Genomic DNA, 20,587 nt, shown 5'->3' with positions numbered 1-20,587 from the left:
CCCAGCTCATCTATCCCTTCTGTTCTGTTTAAACTTAAATGACTCTGGCTTCTTGGCTGCATGTCACATTCTCCAAACTTGCTTCTAACACCATATTATAAGACCAGTGGCTACAATTTAGGTTGTTCACAGAGGTCACAGTGAGTTGGCCTTTCTCTCATGTTCACTTCCAGTCGTTCCTCTTTTCCACCTGACATAACAGCCACTGTGCTGAGACCTTTTCTCCACACCCAAATGCACTGCCTTTCTTTCCCTCACCTGTCACAGATAGCAGACGCGCGCACACACACCTTTCTTCTCGGTCTCTGTCAGAAGTCTGTCTCCTGCTAGCTGGAATAGAGGGCTCTAATTTCATGCTCTACTAGTCTTCCCTCTGTGAGGCCGAACTCGACTGTCACTCAGTTGGACTCCACTGCCAGTTTTGAGATACCGTGTGTGTGTATGTGTGTGTTCTCGTGCCTCAGAAGACCGGCAGAGCGGAGCTTTCCTTTGAACAGGGTCTCTTTTTTTCCTCTAATGAAGGAGTTAGTTCTCTCAGGATCTCTGTGACTGGCTTTAATCTTTAATTGAAGTCTTAATTTATTTGGGGGGCTTTGTAGAGTGTGTCGTCACATGGTGTCTGCTGTTTTGAGCTTGTGTCTGAAGATGAAGGTCTTAGCCAATTTTGTGTGTGTTTGCGTCTGCTTTGTTTTGGGTTCAGGTCTGAAAAACCAAAGAACTTTTACTGCTTCTCAAAGATTGCTTCATTTCATGTCTTGTTTTTGTCTTTGGCGACAATCCACGAGCTGCTGTTTTATATAAATATATTATGTCAGTAATCGTACTGCTGACTGTGGCGCAATGATATTGTGGTTTTTCTGTGGCTGTCTGGGACACTTTGACAGGTCTAGGAGCAGTAAAGAAGTACATGTGGAGTGGCACAGCAGGTCTGCAAAGCTCCTACTGTTCTCAGTGTGACTCACTTTCCCCCCCACAATGCTTTGCAGCATTGTTGGAAGCCTGTTGTGACAACAGCCAATCAATATGGTGGGAAATAGAAGCAACTGTGGCTTTGTTTAGATGTACACAAATAGTTTAATTGTTGGGAATGATTAAAGTAAGGAATTAAGATGTTTGCATGTTTGCATCAAGATGCTTCATTCGGGTTACGGAAGTCGTAGGCAGTGATGCACAGGACTTCATTTACTGTCATTTTCTATGGCCAATATTTGGCAATGTTGAGATAATCGATTAACATCTTTGTTTTCTGTTTTTGTGTTTGTGTGTGTGTGTGTATACATTGAATAAATGCAATGAAAATATGTGTATATATATATATATATATATATATATATATATATATATATATATATATATATATATATATATATATATATATATATATATATATATATATATATATATATATATATATATATATACACAAATCACCATCAGTAAAAAATAAAAAAACAAATAGTTTGTACTCTCAAACTGGTCAAATTTCAGCCAATTAGGCTAATTGATGATTTTCACTCCTGATAAAGGGATATTTTACCCAAAAATGAAATGCATGAAATTTCTTCAGATGACACCGCAATTGCTTCAAAAGGTGATAAAGGGCACCAAGAATGACATAAAATGAGATAAAAAGCAAGTGAATGCTGACTTATTGGTTGGAGTGACTCAAATAAAGATCTTCAAGGGATTGTTCAGTCAAAAAAAGAAAGTTCTGTCATCATTTACTCACATCATTCCAAACCTGTATCACTTTCTTTCTTCTGTGGAACATAAAAGAACATATTTAGAAGACTTTTGGAACCAGTCTTGCTGTCCATTTACTTCCATTATATGGAAAAAAAATAAACGGAGGCATTTCTCAAAATATCATGTCATGTTCGACAGAAAAAAGAAAGCCATAGAGGTTTGGAATAACATGAGGGTGAGTAAATGATGACAGAGGGGGTCATGATTTGATCTACTCCAACCAATTAGTTGGCCTTATCATGCTTTCTATCTCACTTTATGCTGCCTTGTGTCACCTTTGAAGAAATTCTTGTGATAGTCATCACCCTATCATTATGTGCCTCTAGGGGGCGCTGTGAGAATGTGGTATATTTAAAGCAGTGCAATGAAGTCCTCACCTCCTTTTTTTTCCAGGGTGTGCTTTCCATCTTTATAGTTCTTTAAATTCACATCCATCTGAATGAAATCTATGAGGTCAGCTCAGAAATGACCTGATCCTAAATCACCTTTCCTATCTCCCCTGCTCTTTCTCTCATCCTCTTTCATTTCTGACCCCTCTGTTGACTGCCTTAAGTATCTTTAGCGTCACAGGGGTGGACTGATCAATCTCCTCGTTGTGTTTTTTTGGAAGCACCAGCTGAGAATCTGTCAGGTGGTAATTTGGTGAAGCTCTGTGTTCACGGGTACATTTATTACTTTCAGTCTATTTCAGGATTTTACTCTCTTGTCCTCTCATGTAGTTCAGAAGAAAGCTAGTCTATATGTATTCAATGTCAGCGTTTCTTCTCACGGTTAGTTTTCAGATAAATTCTCTTGCCTCTTCGGGTCGCTGCCTATCTGTTATAGTTGGTATTTAGATACGCTTGCTGTGCGCTTCTGTTTCACACTTGGTTTTTGAGTTAACTGAGTTTATTTCCTTTTGTGTGGTTTTTTTTTGGGGGGGGGGGGGTTATGGTTTATCATGGGGTAAGAATGATCTGAAAATATTCCCAGGTGCAGCAAACCATAATCTTACAGTTCCAGTACATTTCTTGACTCCCACCAACACGGATTAAATGTGTTACCGTACTGTGCTGTGGAAGATGGGTGGTTTAAGTTCAGGATAATGCATGATGCTAGGACGGCCCATTTTGGATGCTTCTGTCTCCTTTTAGGCCCTTTTGCAATATTTGCGACTGTTCAGCACCAACAACAGTTTGAAAAAAACTATGTATACATATGAAGCTATTCAGACCAAGGATGAAAACAGCAACAAACAGGTTTTATTATTTACAGCTCATGAACTCTTTGAACTACAGGCATAACTCATAATAAGTTTAAAATATTCAGCAAACATTCACACTTTTGCTTTTTGTGAGACAGCTTATTCTTATCAATACCATATATATATGTATATGTGGGTGTGTGTGTGTGTGTGTGTGTATATATATATATATATATATATATATATATATATATACATACACACAGTGTATTTAGGCTATATGTGTGTTGTTTTCTTTGTATTAATTGCATGCATATTTCCCCTTTTTATATTACTTTTGTGGTCATCTAATTCTCACTTAATCTTTAAAAACACAATATATTTATTAACACTTAAATATAATCTTTAGCAAAGCTCATTTTACATATTGTACATAATATTGTTGTGAAGCCTAAATTTGCTTGTATAATTTATTTATTTCTTAATGTTTGACTAATTGTTGAACTTGCTTTTCCTGCATCTTGTGCTTCTAATAATCTAGCTAAAGGGTGTGTTATGGCATCTGTTGTACCACCGTGAATGTGATTTTTGATCAGCCCTATATTCGTTTCACTTCTGGTGTAAATGTGCCATTCGTCTGCGATTCGTTTAGCTTTTTCATATCCTGTTTGGTGTGAAAAGTTTGGTGTAAAGGGCCTATAGACTGCATCAAGTGTGTTCACTATGGCAAACAGCTGGGGGTCCATACAGCTACAATCTACACTAATGGGCACGGCTGTGATGGACGGGTCAGAGCAGCATACCCCCCTCCCCCCATCCGCTCTGCCATTAGATAACTGGACACATTTTCTCCTCCAGTTGTGGATAACAAATACCCACACATTCACAGTCTGTAATTAAGTGTTGAAAAGGTGCAGGCTGAGATGAATGTGTGTGGTGTTCTCTGTGTGATGTTGTTGTTTTCTGCCGTCACGTCACCTTTTTTAATGAGAGAAAAATGGAGGCTTTTAAGAAAATGGCAGCAGCACTTCTAAAAGGCTCAATGGGTGACCTTATGCAGTCCAAAAGTGTGTGTATGTGTGTGCCCACGTTAAGGTGTGTGCTTGACAGACTGCTGTGCTGATTCACTCTTTGGACCTGAAGACGAGGCTGAGTGCCACCGCAGGAAGCTCCTGCCACCTCACTTCCTGTTTTTTACTATCCCACTGTTACATTCCCAGTATGCTTTGTGCAGTGACCTATTCTCAGCAGTCACCACTTGCAGTGACTTGCACTTGCAGTCAGAGATGCGCACAGATGCACTCTACAAGTGTGGCTTGCCCTTACAGACCCAACGAGGCATGAAGACACACTCACACACACACACACACACACACACACAGACACAGAGTCTATTAAAAGGGTCATCGGATGTAAAATTAAGCGATTGAGGTGTTTTGTTGTTGGATGTAATAATGAACATAGCAGTCGTCATTTACTCCCAACATCTGAGCATTTAAAGCAACATGGACTAGAATAGCTTGCTAAAAACAGAGCTCATTTTGACAGGGTAAAAAAGGTGTTTTTTACAGTACCACTGAGAAATTTTAACCAAAGTATTTTATAGACTTTTCATTAAGACCCTAAAGAATTACTTACTATATCAAATGGGCATCCGATGACCCCTTAAATAAACATCATCAGATCTGTCATGTACATGCAGTTATTTTTATAAAACACATTATCTAGTGGAACTACACTTAGAGTGTGTGTGGCCAGCATTGCTGCAGTGCATTCTGGGTTACCGGCATACACACATTGATGGACCTTTGGCAGGGTTGATGCCATATTCAGTTTGACCCAAATAAAAACATGGCTGTGAGGGGCTTCCTGTTGGGCATGCTGGTGTCAGTTTATTCAGTAGTGAAAATGTCAGACCCCAAAAAAAAAACTGGAAAATGTGAGTTGTAAAATTAAATGTGAGCTACAGCTTTAAGAATGTGGCTTCACCATACAACACATCACAGACAATATACAACCCTCTACGGACATTTTGGCAACTGAATTGCCATTGGCAAGTAAATTCTTTAGTTTACTCGCCAGACTGAGCTGAAATCAAAACAGGGACGATAAAAGCGGAGCACTAGCCAATAATATTGTCGTTTGCGTATTAGTTCCATCCACTACTGGAGAACCCTGCAGTTCTTAAAAGCTGAAGAATTTCAAAGGAACTCCGTTATTTAGACAGTAAAATACAACAAAGAATATCATTTATGTAGCGCGTCAGTTCTGCATGGTATGTAAGACTCTCTCTCTCTCTCTCTCTCTCTCTCTCTCTCTCTCTCTCTCTCTCTCTCTCTCTCTCTCTCTCTCTCTCTCTCTCTCTCTCTGCGTGTGTGAGACAAAGCGACGGTGAGTCGTGCATCTTTACACTAGAGTTTACGGTACTTCAAATACAGGTGTGTTGCGCATCCATTCAGATGAACTGAAAAATAGCACAGATCGCGCGACAGATGAAAATCTTTTATGCTAAGCAAGGCTGCATTTATTTGATCAAAGATGCAGTAAAACCAGTAATGTTACAAATTATAATCACAATTTAAAATAACTGTCTTTTATTTTAATATATTTTAAAATGCAGAAATCATTTTAATATGCTGATTTACTGCTTAAGCAATCAGCATATTAGATTAATGTCACTGCTATATATATATTTATATATATATATATATATATATATATATATATATATATATATATATATATATATATACAAATTCAAATTCATGTATATATAGTCATTACAAGAATAGATTACATTTTAAAATATAATGAAATAGAAAGCATATGTTTCACAATATTAATGTTTTTACTGTATTTTCGATCAAATAAATGCAGTCATGTTGAGCATGTTTCTTTCAAAAACATAAAAAAAACCCAATAATTATTCCACATACTTGTCCTATTAAATCCCAGACAAACTCACATACCCTACTGGAATACCTCTCTTGTACACACAGCCATGTGTAGTGTGTTTTTATTTGTGTCCTATTCAGCTGTTAAAAGCATGTCAGGTGGAGTGGAGAGCAGCAGTGAGGGGTCCGAAACACAACAACACTGGCCCCTGTACCTGGACCAGAGGGGTACAATCAGCAGCAGGCTTTTAAAGTGTTACCCGAGCATAGCTGGAGGGTCCTTGAGTTCTTTGAGGTTTCTGGGTGAAGTACAGTGGCGCTCTCTTCTCCTGTTTTTTCTTCTTCACCCTTTCTTTCTCCCTCTGTCCTCCTTCTCTCTCTCTCTCCTCCCTCTTTGACAGAGCTGATGGAAGGGATTAGGAAGGAAGTAAAAAGAGAGAGAGGGGCTCCTGTCGCCACGGTTACCCACTCCCCTAGAACTGAAAGATGGAGGGCAGAAGGGACTGTTGTTTATTTTGACAAATGCTCTCTTGCAGCCTTGAGGTGACTTTGACGAAATGATGTGGCCACTCAATTTTCAGCGAGACAGGTGCTACAATGGCAAGAATGACCTGTGTGTATGTGTTTGGCACATCATATATCGACCGTGTCCCATTGTTTATGTGCATTTAATGCAGGCAAATGAGCCACAGGCTTATAAATCTAGGGTGACTCCTCACTGAAGTAGGTAGAGACCTGGGGACCCCAGAGGCAACTGTAAATCTCCCACTGTACCTACATGCACAAAGTCCCAGCGAGCCCTGCACTGGATGTTTAGACACTGAATAATTTATTTAGACTGCCTTTTAATTTTTCAGAGTTTTCAGGGGAGGGCTGCCTCGCACACCCAGGGTGCTCTGTGTTTGTAGGCTTTCCCAAAAATATGTTATCTCACTACCCAGCTGCTGAAAGCATCCTTTGCTAGTTCTCCGCAGGTCTGAATATAGTGTGCCTTTCCGAGGAAATTTTATACAGCACTTTCTCCTTCGCATCCTTCTACCGTGGACTTGTTTACAGCATCCAGTTGCAGTTTCATAGAGGGAATGGTGAATTATTAGCCAGTGTACTGTGACTGAGAGACTCGCTTGCATCGCTCTGCATCTGCTGCGACCAGCTGTGGAGATAATGAATGGACTGGGGAAGAGGAAAATGAGAGGAAGTAGAAGGATCACGATGACATGTCACATCTGAGAATCTGAAATTGCCCCTTTTGGACGCTAGAGGCCGTCATCCATCCTCGCAGAACGGAAGAGTTTAGACGGGGTCATAGGTCATGACCTGTCTGGCTTGCAACCTCTGCCAGTTCCCCTCCATCACAGCACTTTCTGTTTATGTAGACATGTCTGTCTGCAGGGATGCGAGAAAGACAGCGGTTAGTTGTCTGACCTCAACTCTTGGATGTTATCAGAGACCTTGTTTATACCTGGCGTTACCATCCATCTCAGTAGTGCTGCGCTGCTTGACTGTAGACTGTATGCCATGGATGGTAGAAATGTGTCAGCTTGCTAATGCTGTTTATGCTAAAGCTACAATCTACTCTGCAAATGTCACAGACAGGAGCTTCCAGCTTCCTTGAACATAATGAGAGCAATTGTGTTTTGACACATCATGTACTTGTGATGTAGAGACAGTATATCGGTAGGTTGTTTATGGACGGCTAGCAGTGTAGCAGCAAATCAACTGAAGTGCTGTCACTGGTGTACGTATGTATATCGGTGATTTTCAATATGGCTCATCCAATAATATCATTTATAATGTAGTACTGTTAGAAATCATTTAACTTAAATGCTACACAGTGTCAGGCAGCTGTTGATGCCAGATCTTTTTCATTCATTAGTTATTTTGTATCTTCCAAATTTAATTAGTAAAATGTTGAATTATTACTTCAATTAAATTGGCTTTTTAAATAAATTATTACTTATGTTTTTTGTTTTTTTTAAGTATGACTAAGTATGTAATATTTGTGTATTATTTAATTTTAACCTTGATATAAATTTGCTACAAAATTGCAAAAAGTTTGGTTCTGCTACCCAATCAAGTTTTGCATGTATGCATGCTCTTCCAAATATTTTGTTTTGGACTGTTTTCTTTTGAAGATGATCTCAGGGTTGTCACAGTCCTGGAACACCTGGAAAAGCAGGGTACTTCAAAGGAAACTTGAAGTAGGGCCTGGAAAATTCATAGAAATTAATCTTAAAATGCATGGACATTTCTATAGTTCATATAGTCTGTTTTAGATAATCCTCATTCTTTAGTGCAAAATATTCTTAGTGAGTGAGTCTTCTATTCAAGTATTTGGAAGAGGAATCTTTAAAGTCATAGACAAATTATGGAAATGTATTAGTCAGAAGGAGTAGGAACCCTGAGAAAAGCATATCCAGTCCCCACTGCAGCATTTCAGTCCAGCAGGGAGGGTGTGGATAGAGTTCTTCCAGAACTTCCCCTCTGCAGGGGCAGTCAATGACTAATTAACCCTCTTTAATTGTGGGTTATGCAGCTCCTGGTGCAGCGGTGTTAGACACAATCTTGCAGCCTTTTATTGGGCTAATAAATCTGGGAGGGTGGCAGACGGAGCCTGTGCAGTCAGCCGGATGGTAGTTTGGGGTGGTTAAGAGATAAGAGACTGGAAACCCACTCTCTCTCATTACCGCAGTTTTCGCCAGAGTTTTTCCAGCGCGTTGGGGGAATCTTATCAGCCTGTTTACACGTCGCCCATCCTCTTTTGTCACATGAGCACAGAACAGAAGCAAGATAGCCATTAATATCCTGAGCAATCATGCAAGATAAGTTATGAACATGCTTAAAAGTGAAGAAACAGTGCTTTATTGTTTGTGATGCTAATGGCTGTACTTGTAGTGTATGTGCATTTGTGTGTGCGATTTTTCTATTCAGGAGCTGTGTGGGTGGTATTACCAGGGTCAGTGGTTTACTCTACTGTTGCCTGATGAGCATGCAAACCCATGCCAAGCGTCCTGCAGGCAGAATACAGATCCCCCCCCCCCCCCAACCACGGATAAAGCTCCGTGCTGCGAGAGAACGTGAGACGGAGGAAGCGTATTGGACGTGTCCTAAGATGGCTGACAGGTGTAGATAAAGTCAAAGCGGGCAGACCCTTTGATTTATAGCCCGACAGGAGCAGTGCCCTCACCAACACCTACCGACCAGCCGAGAGCTGTCAGAGCCACTCCAGTGCGCCCACCCCCGCCCCAATCCATCCGCTTCCACAACTTTTCACCCGAAAGCTATCCACTTCTGGCGTGCATTTTCTCAAACAGAACTGAAAGATACACAACCTCTATCTCTGCCTTTGTTAGCGTCTAAAGTCAGAGCACTATCGTTCGCCCCTGTGCTATTACAGTCACTTCTGAGAGCTTAATATTGCACACCGGGCTTAAGATAATCACATGCACTCTGTATTGTAGCACAGATCACATTTTTCTTCTCCCTTTTTTTCTGTGGTTGATGAGATCAGGAGTCTCACAATTTAGTTTCACTGTTTTATTCAGGTACCTGCGGCTATTGACTGTTGATTCAGGTGGGCTACCTGCTGCATTCATCCAGCGCTTGAATTTTATTATCACAACGGCAAAATTCCATCACTTAGATATTGGTTTTCAGCATCACAGCACAATTTGGTTTATTCGAAGCCATGGCAATACAGAATTACTTGATGGAGCTTGAGGTGGTGTACTGACGAAACATGCTACCTACCAGATTGTGCTACCAAAAATATATTTGCGTTGTTTCAAGGGTAAGTTTAGGGTATGGTAGGTATGAACGGGTAGGTTTAGGTAGGGGTAGGCATGGACATAAAAAAAAGCCCCAAACCACATGAATAAGATGCTGGTAGCACAGTCTGATAGGTAAGATTTTTCACTATCGATTTGTACTACCTATCTTTTTAATGGGAGGTAGCACAATCTGAGCGGGTAGCACAAATCGTCGGAACAGGGGCACTGCGACTCAGAAGATTTATTTTAAACCGCTGTTCTGTCACTGCCTGTTATGATGGCGTTATCTGTTTCAGATAATGGGAAGTGCTTTACTGCAGGTCTAAAATCTGTCTTTTTTTTTCTCTCTCTCTTTCACCGCAGGACCTCGATGGGCCTCTTGGAATCTTGGTGTGTTTATTTGTATCCGCTGTGCTGGAATACACCGGAACCTGGGAGTGCATATATCACGTGTCAAATCAGTCAACCTGGACCAATGGACCCCCGATCAGATACAAGTATGTGTGTTTTTGTGTAACACTTCACTATGTTTGTTGCCTTTTTCTTTCTTATGGGGCTCAACAGGATGTTTGGGACCTGTTGATGACCCAGCTCTCATTCAACAGATTAAGGCAGTAGTGCTCTTTCATAGTTGATCAAAAAAGTTCAAAAAGTTGGTAAGAATGTCTTAATGTTTTCAAAGAAGTTTCTTTTACTTACCAAAGCTGCTTTTATTTGAAAAAAAAAAAAAAAAAATACAGTAAAACAGTAATATTGTAAACTGTTATTACGATCTTAAATAAGTATTTTCTATTTTAATCTATTTTAAAATGTTATTTATTTTTATGAAAGTTGAATTTTCAGCAGCCATTACTCCAGTCTTCAGTGTCACATGGCCCTTCAGAAATAATTGTAATATGCTGATTTGCTGCTCAGGAAACATTTCTTATTATTAAAATTTTTTGTTTGTTTGTTTGTTTTTAGGCAGAAACCAGGATTTTTTATTTTTTTTGGATAGATAATACAAAATGTATTTGAAATAGAAATCTTTTGTAACATTATAAATAATTTAGACCAATGATTACTTTTACAGAAAGGCTGATATTATAAATTTATAATATGAATAAGAAATGAAAACACTTTAAAACTAAAATAAATATTTTACGAGTGAGTTTAGGCCTCATAACATTATACATATTAGTATGATTATTAAATATATATTATATTATAAATTATATTATATTATTACTTTTATTTTATTACTTTTAAATACGGAAAACAAATAACTTTTGCTAACGGTTGGCTGTTACATTACAGTACATAAAATTTCACTTACCACATAAACAGAGTTAGCAGAGATGACTGAGGACGATGGCGAAAGATCTCTCCTTTGCATATTAATTGACGTCTGGATGGATAATTAATTCTTGATGGATAATTACTTGTCTGTTTTTCAGCATATTCTCTTCCTTTAGTCTGATCCATCCTCTTATTAATTTGTCTCTGACAGACTTTGATGTACGTGACATTGAACTGATAATGCAAATGCCTGTTATTTGTATATTTGTTCGAAATAGCCTTGATTAGACATTTAATTAAGAATCAAGGCCTTAAACTCGCACAGACAACTGAGCTTGCAACCAAATTTTTTTATTTATTATTATTATTTTGATTCTGTTTCAGGTTAAAAGGTCATGCATTTTACCACTAGCTTTATTAGGAAGTTATGAACTGTGATGATTACTCCTGTGTGATTGTGCACACAGCAACCAATCAAATTCCACCACCTCTTTATTTAGAGGTCAGTGCAGTACTTTGACATTGAGAGAGAAAAAGAGATCAATATAACTCTTTTTAGGGCTCCATAATGAATAAGTAGCAGCATAATATATACATTAAATTTTTCCCTAAGGTCATCATTTATGCATTTTAAATTATGTGAAGGGAAACATTGTACAGAGATGCATCAGTTTCAGAGTTTATACTTCTTTAGATGGTCTGCTTCTACATTAAATGAACTTGATGAATTTGTTTATTGATTGTATAAAGATTTAATGCTGTATGTTTTGAGTTTCTGTAATTTTAATATGGACTAGTACACTAAGTGAGGTTGGGACCAGTTGACAAAACTGTGTAAGTGTGTTTGTGAATTAATTATCAGTTTCCAGCTGAAATAAAACATTTGCAATATTTTTGTAAAGAAATATATTTCATTTATAATACAAAATGTATCAAAATATTTGTTTCTAACATTTAATATGTGGCTTAAAATAAAATGTGTGATTACTTGAGATTTTTTTTTAAATAATTGTATTTATTTACTTATTTAGGTTCTTGCATTTTCTCCTTTTGGATGGATTTTGGGATAAATGGATGGTTTGTGTTGTTGTTCTTTTTCTCCTGTTACCTCTCTTTTTTTTTGTCTGTCTTTCTCTGTTTAGAGTGTGCAGAGCATGGGCAACACCAAAGCACGACAGCTGTATGAAGCTCATCTCCCAGAAAACTTCAGACGGCCGCAAACTGACCAGTATCCTTGAGTCTACCTGTGTTTTTGTTTGTAATTGTCATTACATTATACTTTGATGGCCTTTGCTAGTTACTCCTTAAAAGTCTTCATCAACTTTCTACTCAGAGGCTGAGGTTAGTGTGTGGTACAGATTCATTCTTGGTTGTCTGCGGAGGATTGGCACGATTAAATTGGCACGATTAAAGTGACAAATTGTGGATTTGTAATATGGAAGGAACTGGGTATTTGTGAGTTCATGCTGTTGCGTCCTACTCTTTTCTTGCTGCTGCCAAATTCACACAAACAAAGATTCCGTAGCCAACACAACTTTTCTCATGTAAGCAACAGAAAAGGGTTTAGAGTATGTTTGTAGCAGTGCATTTAGGCTTGCAATTGAGATTGCACAGGATGTGTGCCATTTCCTACAATACTATAAATCGTTCTCGTCTAACCCAATTTTATGAGCAGTGGATGACAATGCAAGGGCACACCAGTGATTTTTTGAATATTTCGAAAAGAAATGGCTTGAAGGCAGTTCTTATTTTTCAGAGAAATGGAAGAAACCCATATATAAAAAGTTGGATTTTTGAATGCTTAATGAATTAATTTTACTCAGACCTATTTTTAATATATATTTTTTTGCTTTGTCCTCGAGATATTCTGTACCTTTTTGTTCCGTAAGATAGTTAGTTCTAGGTGATGAACTTTTACATGCAGGGTCATGATATTGTTCAGGGCTTGAAAAATGAGGCAAAGGAGAACTGTGATTTACTATATGACATGCTTTTTTATTACCATGATTTTTGCACATGTACTACCTTTCAAAAGTTTGGGGGTCAGTAAGATTTTTTTTTTATCAGATTTATTCAGCAATTGAAAGCGACAGTAAAGACATTTATAATGTTACAAAATATTTCTGTTTCAAATAAATGATTCTTTTGACCTTTATATTAAGCAAAGAATCCTGAAAAAAAGTATCACTGGCATGTCATTTCCACAATACATTGACAGCACAACTGTTTTCAGCACTGATAATAAGAAATGTTTCTAGAGCAGCAAATCAGCATATTAGAATGATTTCTGAAGTATCATGTGACACTGAAAACTGGAGTAATGACTTCTTTGTCACTGCAGGAATAAATTACATTTTAAAATATATCAAAATAGAAAAATTCATTTGTCAGTTCTGTCACAACAACTCAAACTGTTGTACCTGTAGTCCCATCATGAGCTTTATATGTATGACGTCCTTTTTAAAAAAAGGAAGATCTCATGAGCTTTATATCTGTCACAACAACTCAAACTGTTGTACCTGTAGTCCCATCATGAGCTTTATATACAAAATAAAAATGCAGTTGGGAATTCCTGGTGTAATGTTGGTGAATGTGACAGACAGAAGCCCGTGTGACTTCACACCTCTGGCTGCAGAGATTTAGAGAAAACAGCTGCTGTTTTCAGCACCTTCACACACAGCAGAGCTGAACAGGAACTACCTCACCGTCGAGGCCTAACAGGAAGTCTCTTCATGTCTTTCATCCGTCTTGCCTCGGGTATCCTCCTCCGTCCCATTTCACACATCAGTCTAATTGGGTGTGTTTGGCGGCCAGGATAATTCCATATTCTCCTCATTGGCGCCTTCAGAAACCCTAATTTAATTTCCCTGGCATCCGCAGCCTGTTATCAGCGCTCCTGCGTTTGGTGTGGATATGGAAAAGGCTTCATTTGTATGCTGACCGATGAATTACAATATTCTTAACCGTCAAAATGGATTAATCCGGACGGCAGAGGTGAGCTTCCTCCACAAACCGGCTTTGATGGAATTTGCTTTATCACAGGTGTGGTTTCTTCAGATGGAAATGCGGATCTTTTGTGCACCGGTGTGGGGGTCTTTCACTCTCTCTCATTTCCCACTTATCACCGCTTCCCTCTCGTGATCTCTCTAATGGAAAAGTTTTATAAAAATCAAATCGTTCTCTCTCTTCTGTTGCTCATTGTGAACAGTGTAGGTACCTTCATTTGGTGTGCTTGTGTTTTTTCTCATATTTTTGAGCCTGTTTTTTTATGTATAACTCATTTATCTTTCTCCTGTTAATGCCAGTGCTATTTTTTATGCATCATCTTTCTTCCTGGCTTCTCTCTGTAACTTTTGCATCATGTCCTAACTCGGCGTGATGCAACAAAGCATCTTTACCATTTTAAGTTTAGGAATGTGCAAAACTCCACATTTTCAAAATCGTCTTGTCTAGGTGCCTGAAGCTCTACTCAACTGATCGTCTTAAAGAAGCCCTGCATAATTAAGTGTTCCTAAGGATTTTTAATTAGCTGGTTCAGGTTTGTTTGATTAGGGTTTGAGCTGAACTTTGCAAGAAGGTATATCTCCAGGAACAGGATTGGCCTGATTTGCATATGTCTTTGCATTCAAAATCAGTAGACCGAGCACAGCAGAACAGAAAACTCAAGTGTCTCAGTAAGTAAAAAAAAGTCAGTACGTTTTTTTTTTTTTTTTTTTTTTTTTTTAAGAAATTAATATTTTTATTCAGCAAGGATGTATTAAATGGATCAAAAGTACCAGTAAAGACAAATATTTTGTAACATCATAAAATCCAAATAAATTAAACTATATTAATCAAAGAATCATAAAAAAATAAATAAATCTGCATGTTAGAATGATTTCTAAAGGATCATGTGACGCTGATCCTGGAAAATTCAGCTTTGGTGCCATCATGAATAAATTACATTTTAAAATCTATTATTTTAACTTTAAAGTTATTTTAAATTGTAATAATATTTTACTGTATTACCGTTTTTATCAAATAAAGGCAGCTTTGGTGCCATGCTACTTTCAAAACATTAAAAAAACATACCAACCCCAAACTTTTGAAAGGTAGTGTATTTTATTTAGTTGTATTGTTTAAAATTGGTCCTCCATGAAGCAGTTTGAGAACCGCTGATCTTTTGTACTGAGGATGCTACAGGGGTTTTGTCACTCACCCCTGTCTTTTCTCTTTCACTTTCTTGCATGCTTTGTCTTTCTGCCACCTGCTTCTTCACCCTGATCCATATTTCATCAGATGCATTATTGTATTGTGATCAGGGATTCATGAGAGTGTAAATCCAATAAAGCTGCGTGAACCGGTCCTTAGCATTTTACTGTCGCTGTATAAATTCGCACTGTTAACAGGGAGTGAGATTCAGAGAGCGTGTGTTTTGATTTGTCTTTGGCCCCACTCTGTGCGGATGTGTTTGCTGTGAAAAGAAGAAAAAAAACAGGCTTGGGAGGATTTGGGCCATCTTTGTGTGATCCTGATTTTTTTTATTTTTTTATTTTTATTTTTTTGATGCAGAATACTAAGTTTCAAACTGGGCCTTGGATCAACTTTAAAACAATAAGACTGAGATTTAAAGACCCCTATAAAAAACAAGTTTTGTGGCTTTCAGTCTGTGCATTTGCTTTGTTGTCATGTATATGTGGTATAATGAGATGTATATGCTATCAAAACTTGTTGCCATAGCACAAGAAAGTCAAGCCATTTCATGTCTTTTAAAAATGTATAGTCGGCTAGTTAGCAGTCAGCATCAAGCTTCTCCATGTCTCTTACAAACCCTCAGGTTAATTAGTGAATGCGTGCCATGCTTGTTTAAATGCTGTGATGTTTAATATATTCTGTATTAGTTAAGTAAGCCATCAATATTTCAATTTTCCTGAGCAATATTTCAGAGCTGTGGAGTTCTTCATCAGGGACAAGTACGAGAGGAAGAAGTACTACGATAAAAATGCTGTCAATGGAACAATTGTGAGTACCAGCATTGCTATCAAGCATTATTTTGTTTGTGTGTGTATATGTGTGTGTGGCACAGCAATATTTCCCAGGTTTGTGATCACAGAATCTATAAATTCTCAGAAAAGTTACATCACTTCTAAACTGGTGTGTACTAAGTCTGTGCCAATACCATCATATATATATATAAAATAAATAGTGTGACTATTTCTCACAGAACGCATTGATATATAGATCTCTCTATCAATATTTCTTTATTTTATTCATATTTGAATTCATATCACGTCCTATAGTTTAAGTAAACCTGCTAGCAAGCTATATATATATATATATATGTATATATATATATATATATATATATATATATATATAATATATATATATATATATACTATATATATATATATAGTATATATATATATATATATATAAATGTTATTTATTTTATACGTATATATTTAGTTATTTATGTGTGCATTCATATCACTTCATACAGATAAAGGAATGAAGCAGCAGGTAATATAAATAAGCTAACTCTCTGAAAGTGGCTTTTCTCTGAGGCATTGTACTTGACTGAAGTGAAGCAATCTGTGCGAACAAGATTGAAACTAATCTTTCAGATTTGGTTGCAGATCATGCATTTAGTTTTGATTTTGTGATGCATTGCAGCATATTGAATCATAACGCTGTATCATGAGCCAGTTGGAAATGCCCAGCTCTAGTGTTTACTTTAGTTTACTGTCTATTTTATGTGTGGAAGGCCTGATTTGGTGGCCAGTTGTTCTGATCATTGAGCCCTCAAATTCACATTACACAGCCTGGTGTGTTGCAGCTGTGCTTTACGCATTGGAAATTGATTGACCGGAGCCAGCAGGCTATTAATACACTCTTACTTTCTGGGACTTCCTCTCTGTTTAATGTTTATGTTGAGCAAATCTTTAGGAGCACCACAAGGAGTAGAAATTGACCATCCTTAGAGTGCCGTGCAAGTCTTAGCCTCATTAGAATGCTTGAGGATCTTAAGCAATCTAAACAAACAGCCTCCTTTTGGCCTTTTCTGATTGCTTTGGATCAGTAGTGACTGAAACATGGTTGCACTGTGAAAGGTTTTCGATCAAACTCTGCAAAGCTGCCCTGTCCAATTACATGTCTCTCTCTACTTAAGCCTACCCAAGCAGAGCTCTGCCTTTCTCTGACAGGCCTGCCTGAGCCAGCCAATTAAAGTGCCTGCCTGCAGAAGAAGACAGCCAATCAGATTTAGGCAGAGGTCAATGCGATGGTGGTCAGCCATTGACTGAAGAGTGACAAACTAGACAAATATACAAGCAGCATTGGTCTGTGTCAGAGAAAGGGTGTGAAAATAACAAAAAAAAAGAAAAGGAAAAAAAAAACAGTTAATTGAATTAAAATGCAAAATAGTGGTGTGTTGTGTGCTGTACTGTAACATTGAGGCACTGCCTGAAGAAAGACTATGATTTCAGGTCGTCCTCATCCACCCACTCTGCCAGCGGCTTTTATATGCAAATAAATTATTAAAAACAACTCATTATCAGTATAAGGCATTTTGCTTAGTTTGTGGAGGGGCACATAAAAATGACTAAAACTTAAACTAAAATCAAAAAGAAAACTGAAAATGTATCAAATAAAAGCTAATCCAAAATAAGAGGTGGTACTATAATACTATATAAATAAAACTAAAATAACTAAAATGCTTTTGCTTCAGAAGCATCAAGTGGTAGGCCGACACAGTACCAGCATTTTTATTGTACAGAAAAACAAAAAATGCTGCAGAAAATCAAACATTGACACTTATCACGATTACAGTGAACAGTAATATGATTACAGTGATATGAAACATCATTTTCTTTTCAGTGTGGTTTTGTTCATGTTTTTTGAGCATGAGGTCACATTTGTTAAGATTCTACCAATGACAAATAAATTTACACCCAAAGTACTATACGTAGTTTGATTGGATGGTTAACTTGTGATGTCAACAACAAAGCTTGATTATTATGGAGGACCAAACCTGCAGAAATTAAAAATAAATAAATCGATAAATAAATACATGTAATAAAAGGAAAATAAATAAATGATGTGATGAAAACAAAAAGTTAATTTGTAATAAAATTTAATCCTGAATTTATATTTTAATTTACTATTTATTTTACATTTATTTTTATTCTTTTTAACTTTTATTTACTTATACTTTCATTGATTTTTATATTTAATTAATTTATTAATTTATAATTCATTCATTCAACTGAGAGATCCGGCGTTCCACAAGGACCGCCTCCCTCATTTCCATGTTGCACACGGAAAAGTAAAAAGAAATAAATGAATAAATAAATCTGGAAATAAATACATGTGGGAATAAATAAATACATGAATAAATGCATTTAAAAATAAATATAAAAATGAATGAAAGAATAAGTAAATAGAAGTTAAAAACAATAAAAATAAATGTAAAATACATAAAGGAAAAAAGTAATTTAAAATTTAAATTCAGGGTTCAATTTTATTACTAATTAACTATTTTTGTTTTTATCACATCATTTATTTATTTTCCTTTTATTACATTCATTGATCGATCTATATATGCATTTACTTATTTTTAATTTCTGCAGGTTTAGTCCTCCATAGATTATGGTTTGTTTTATTTAAGTGTTTGTGTTTAGTGTTGCATTTCCCCCCCTTCTTCTGTGACCATTTAAAAACAGACATGTGACACATTTTTGGGTCCCGAGCCAACAATTGAATTGAGCCACTGTTTTAAACTAAACACATGAATGAATTGTATCCCTCCTCTTAGTGTTTGCAGATTATGGACGTCAGCTTGATTTAATTACCTCCTGTTAGACATCTGTGTTTGTTCTTGTTAATGCAGAATATCCTTATTTGAATACAAGAATGGTTTTCACACAGAAATGCAGTTATCCCAGGCCTGTGGTGGAGAACAGCTTACGTTAACAGTGCACTAATATAAATATACCTCATCAGCATCCTGGTTTAAAAGAACAAGTTCCTGCTTTGACAAGAGGGTGTAACTGAAGCCATTCTGAGTTGTGCATATTATTCCCCTTTTACCATTATTCTGCTGACCGGAACGTAAACAGTTAAGCAACACTGACAAAACTTAAAATTCTGTCATGACTCACCTTTGTTTTATTCCAAACCCAAATAGTTTTTTTTTTCTTTTGTGAACACAATAGAAGATATTAACAGTTGTCATGCTGTATTCTTCCAAATCATTTACATATTAAGCCTTTAATGCTATCAGAAGTTGTGTTATGCTAGTTAATTTAATCACATACACTACTGTTCAAAGGTTTGGGGTCTGTAATATTTGAAAATGTTATTTTTTTCCTGTGATGGCAAAGCTGAAATTTCAGCAGTCATTATTTCAGTCTTTAGTGTTACATGATCCTTCAGAAATCATTCTAATATGATATAATAAAATAATATAAGTAATATATATATATATATATATATATATATATATATATATATATATATATGTACAGTCTGGCCAAAAGTTTGAGAATTACATAAATATTAGTTTTCAAAAAGTTTGCTGCTAAACTGCTTTTAGGATCTTTGTTTCCAGTTGTTTCGTGATGTACTGAAATAATAATTACAAGCACTTCATACGTTTCAAAAGGCTTTTATCGACAATTACATGAACATTTATGCAAAGAGTTCAGTATTTGCAGTGTTGGCCCTTCTTTTTCAGGGACCTCTGCAATTCGACTGGGCATGCTCTCAATCAACTTCTGGGCCAAATCCTAGTGACTGATAGCAACCCATTCTTTTCATAATAACTTCTTGGCGTTTGTCAGAATTAGTGGGTTTTTGTTTGTCCACCCGCCTCTTGAGGATTGACCACAAGTTCTCAATGGGATTAAGATCTGGGGAGTTTCCAGGCCATGGACCCAAAAGTTCAACATTCTGGTCCCCGAGCCTCTTAGTTATCACTTTTGCCTTATGGCACGGTGCTCCATCGTGCTGGAAAATGCATTGTTCTTCAACCAAAACTGTTGTTGGATTGTTGGAAGAAGTTGCTGTTGGAGGGTGTTTTGGTACCATTCTTTATTCATGGCTGTGTTTTTGGGCAGAATTGTGAGTGAGCCCACTCCATTGGATGAGAAGCAACCCCACACATGAATGGTGTCAGGATGCTTTACTGTTGGCATGACACAGGACTGATGGTAGCGCTCACCTTTTCTTCTCCTGGACAAGCCTTTTTCCAGATGCCCCAAACAATCGGAAAGGGGCTTCATCGGAGAATATGACTTTGCCCCAGTACCTCAGCAGTCCATTCACTATACTTTCTGCAGAAGATCATCTGTCCCTGATGTTTTTTTTGGAGAGAAGTGGCTTCTTTGCTGCCCTTCGTGACACCAGGCCATCTTCCAAAAGTCTTCACCTCACTGTGCGTGCAGATGCGCTCACACCTGCCTGCTGCCATTCCCTGAGCAAGCTCTGCACTGGTGGCACTCCGATCCCGCAGCTGAATCCTCTTTAGGAGACGATCCTGGCGCTTGCTGTTCTTTCTTGGACGCCCTGAAGCCTTCTTTACAAGAATTGAACTCTTTCCTGAAGTTCTTGATGAACCTATAAATTGTTGATTTAGGTGCAATCTTAGTAGCCACAATATCCTTGCCTGTGAAGCCATTTTTATGCACCGCAATGATGGCTGCACGCATTTCTTTGCAGGTCACCATGGTTAACAA

General features: G+C 37.3%; 1 protein-coding gene across 1 annotated transcript in view; it reads left to right on the top strand.

The window, feature by feature from the left end:
* LOC109089793 (stromal membrane-associated protein 1-like) overlaps nt 1-20,587 on the top strand; it is a 97,030-nt gene that overhangs the window by 8,900 nt on the left and 67,543 nt on the right. The window contains 3 exon segments of the mRNA XM_042768977.1: nt 9,957-10,090; nt 12,014-12,099; nt 15,797-15,872. Coding sequence (XP_042624911.1) covers nt 9,957-10,090; nt 12,014-12,099; nt 15,797-15,872 — 296 coding nt within the window.

Source organism: Cyprinus carpio, chromosome A13 (assembly GCF_018340385.1).
Source record: "Cyprinus carpio isolate SPL01 chromosome A13, ASM1834038v1, whole genome shotgun sequence".
NCBI lineage: Eukaryota > Metazoa > Chordata > Actinopteri > Cypriniformes > Cyprinidae > Cyprinus > Cyprinus carpio.
This window is presented reverse-complemented; position numbering and strand designations above follow the sequence as displayed.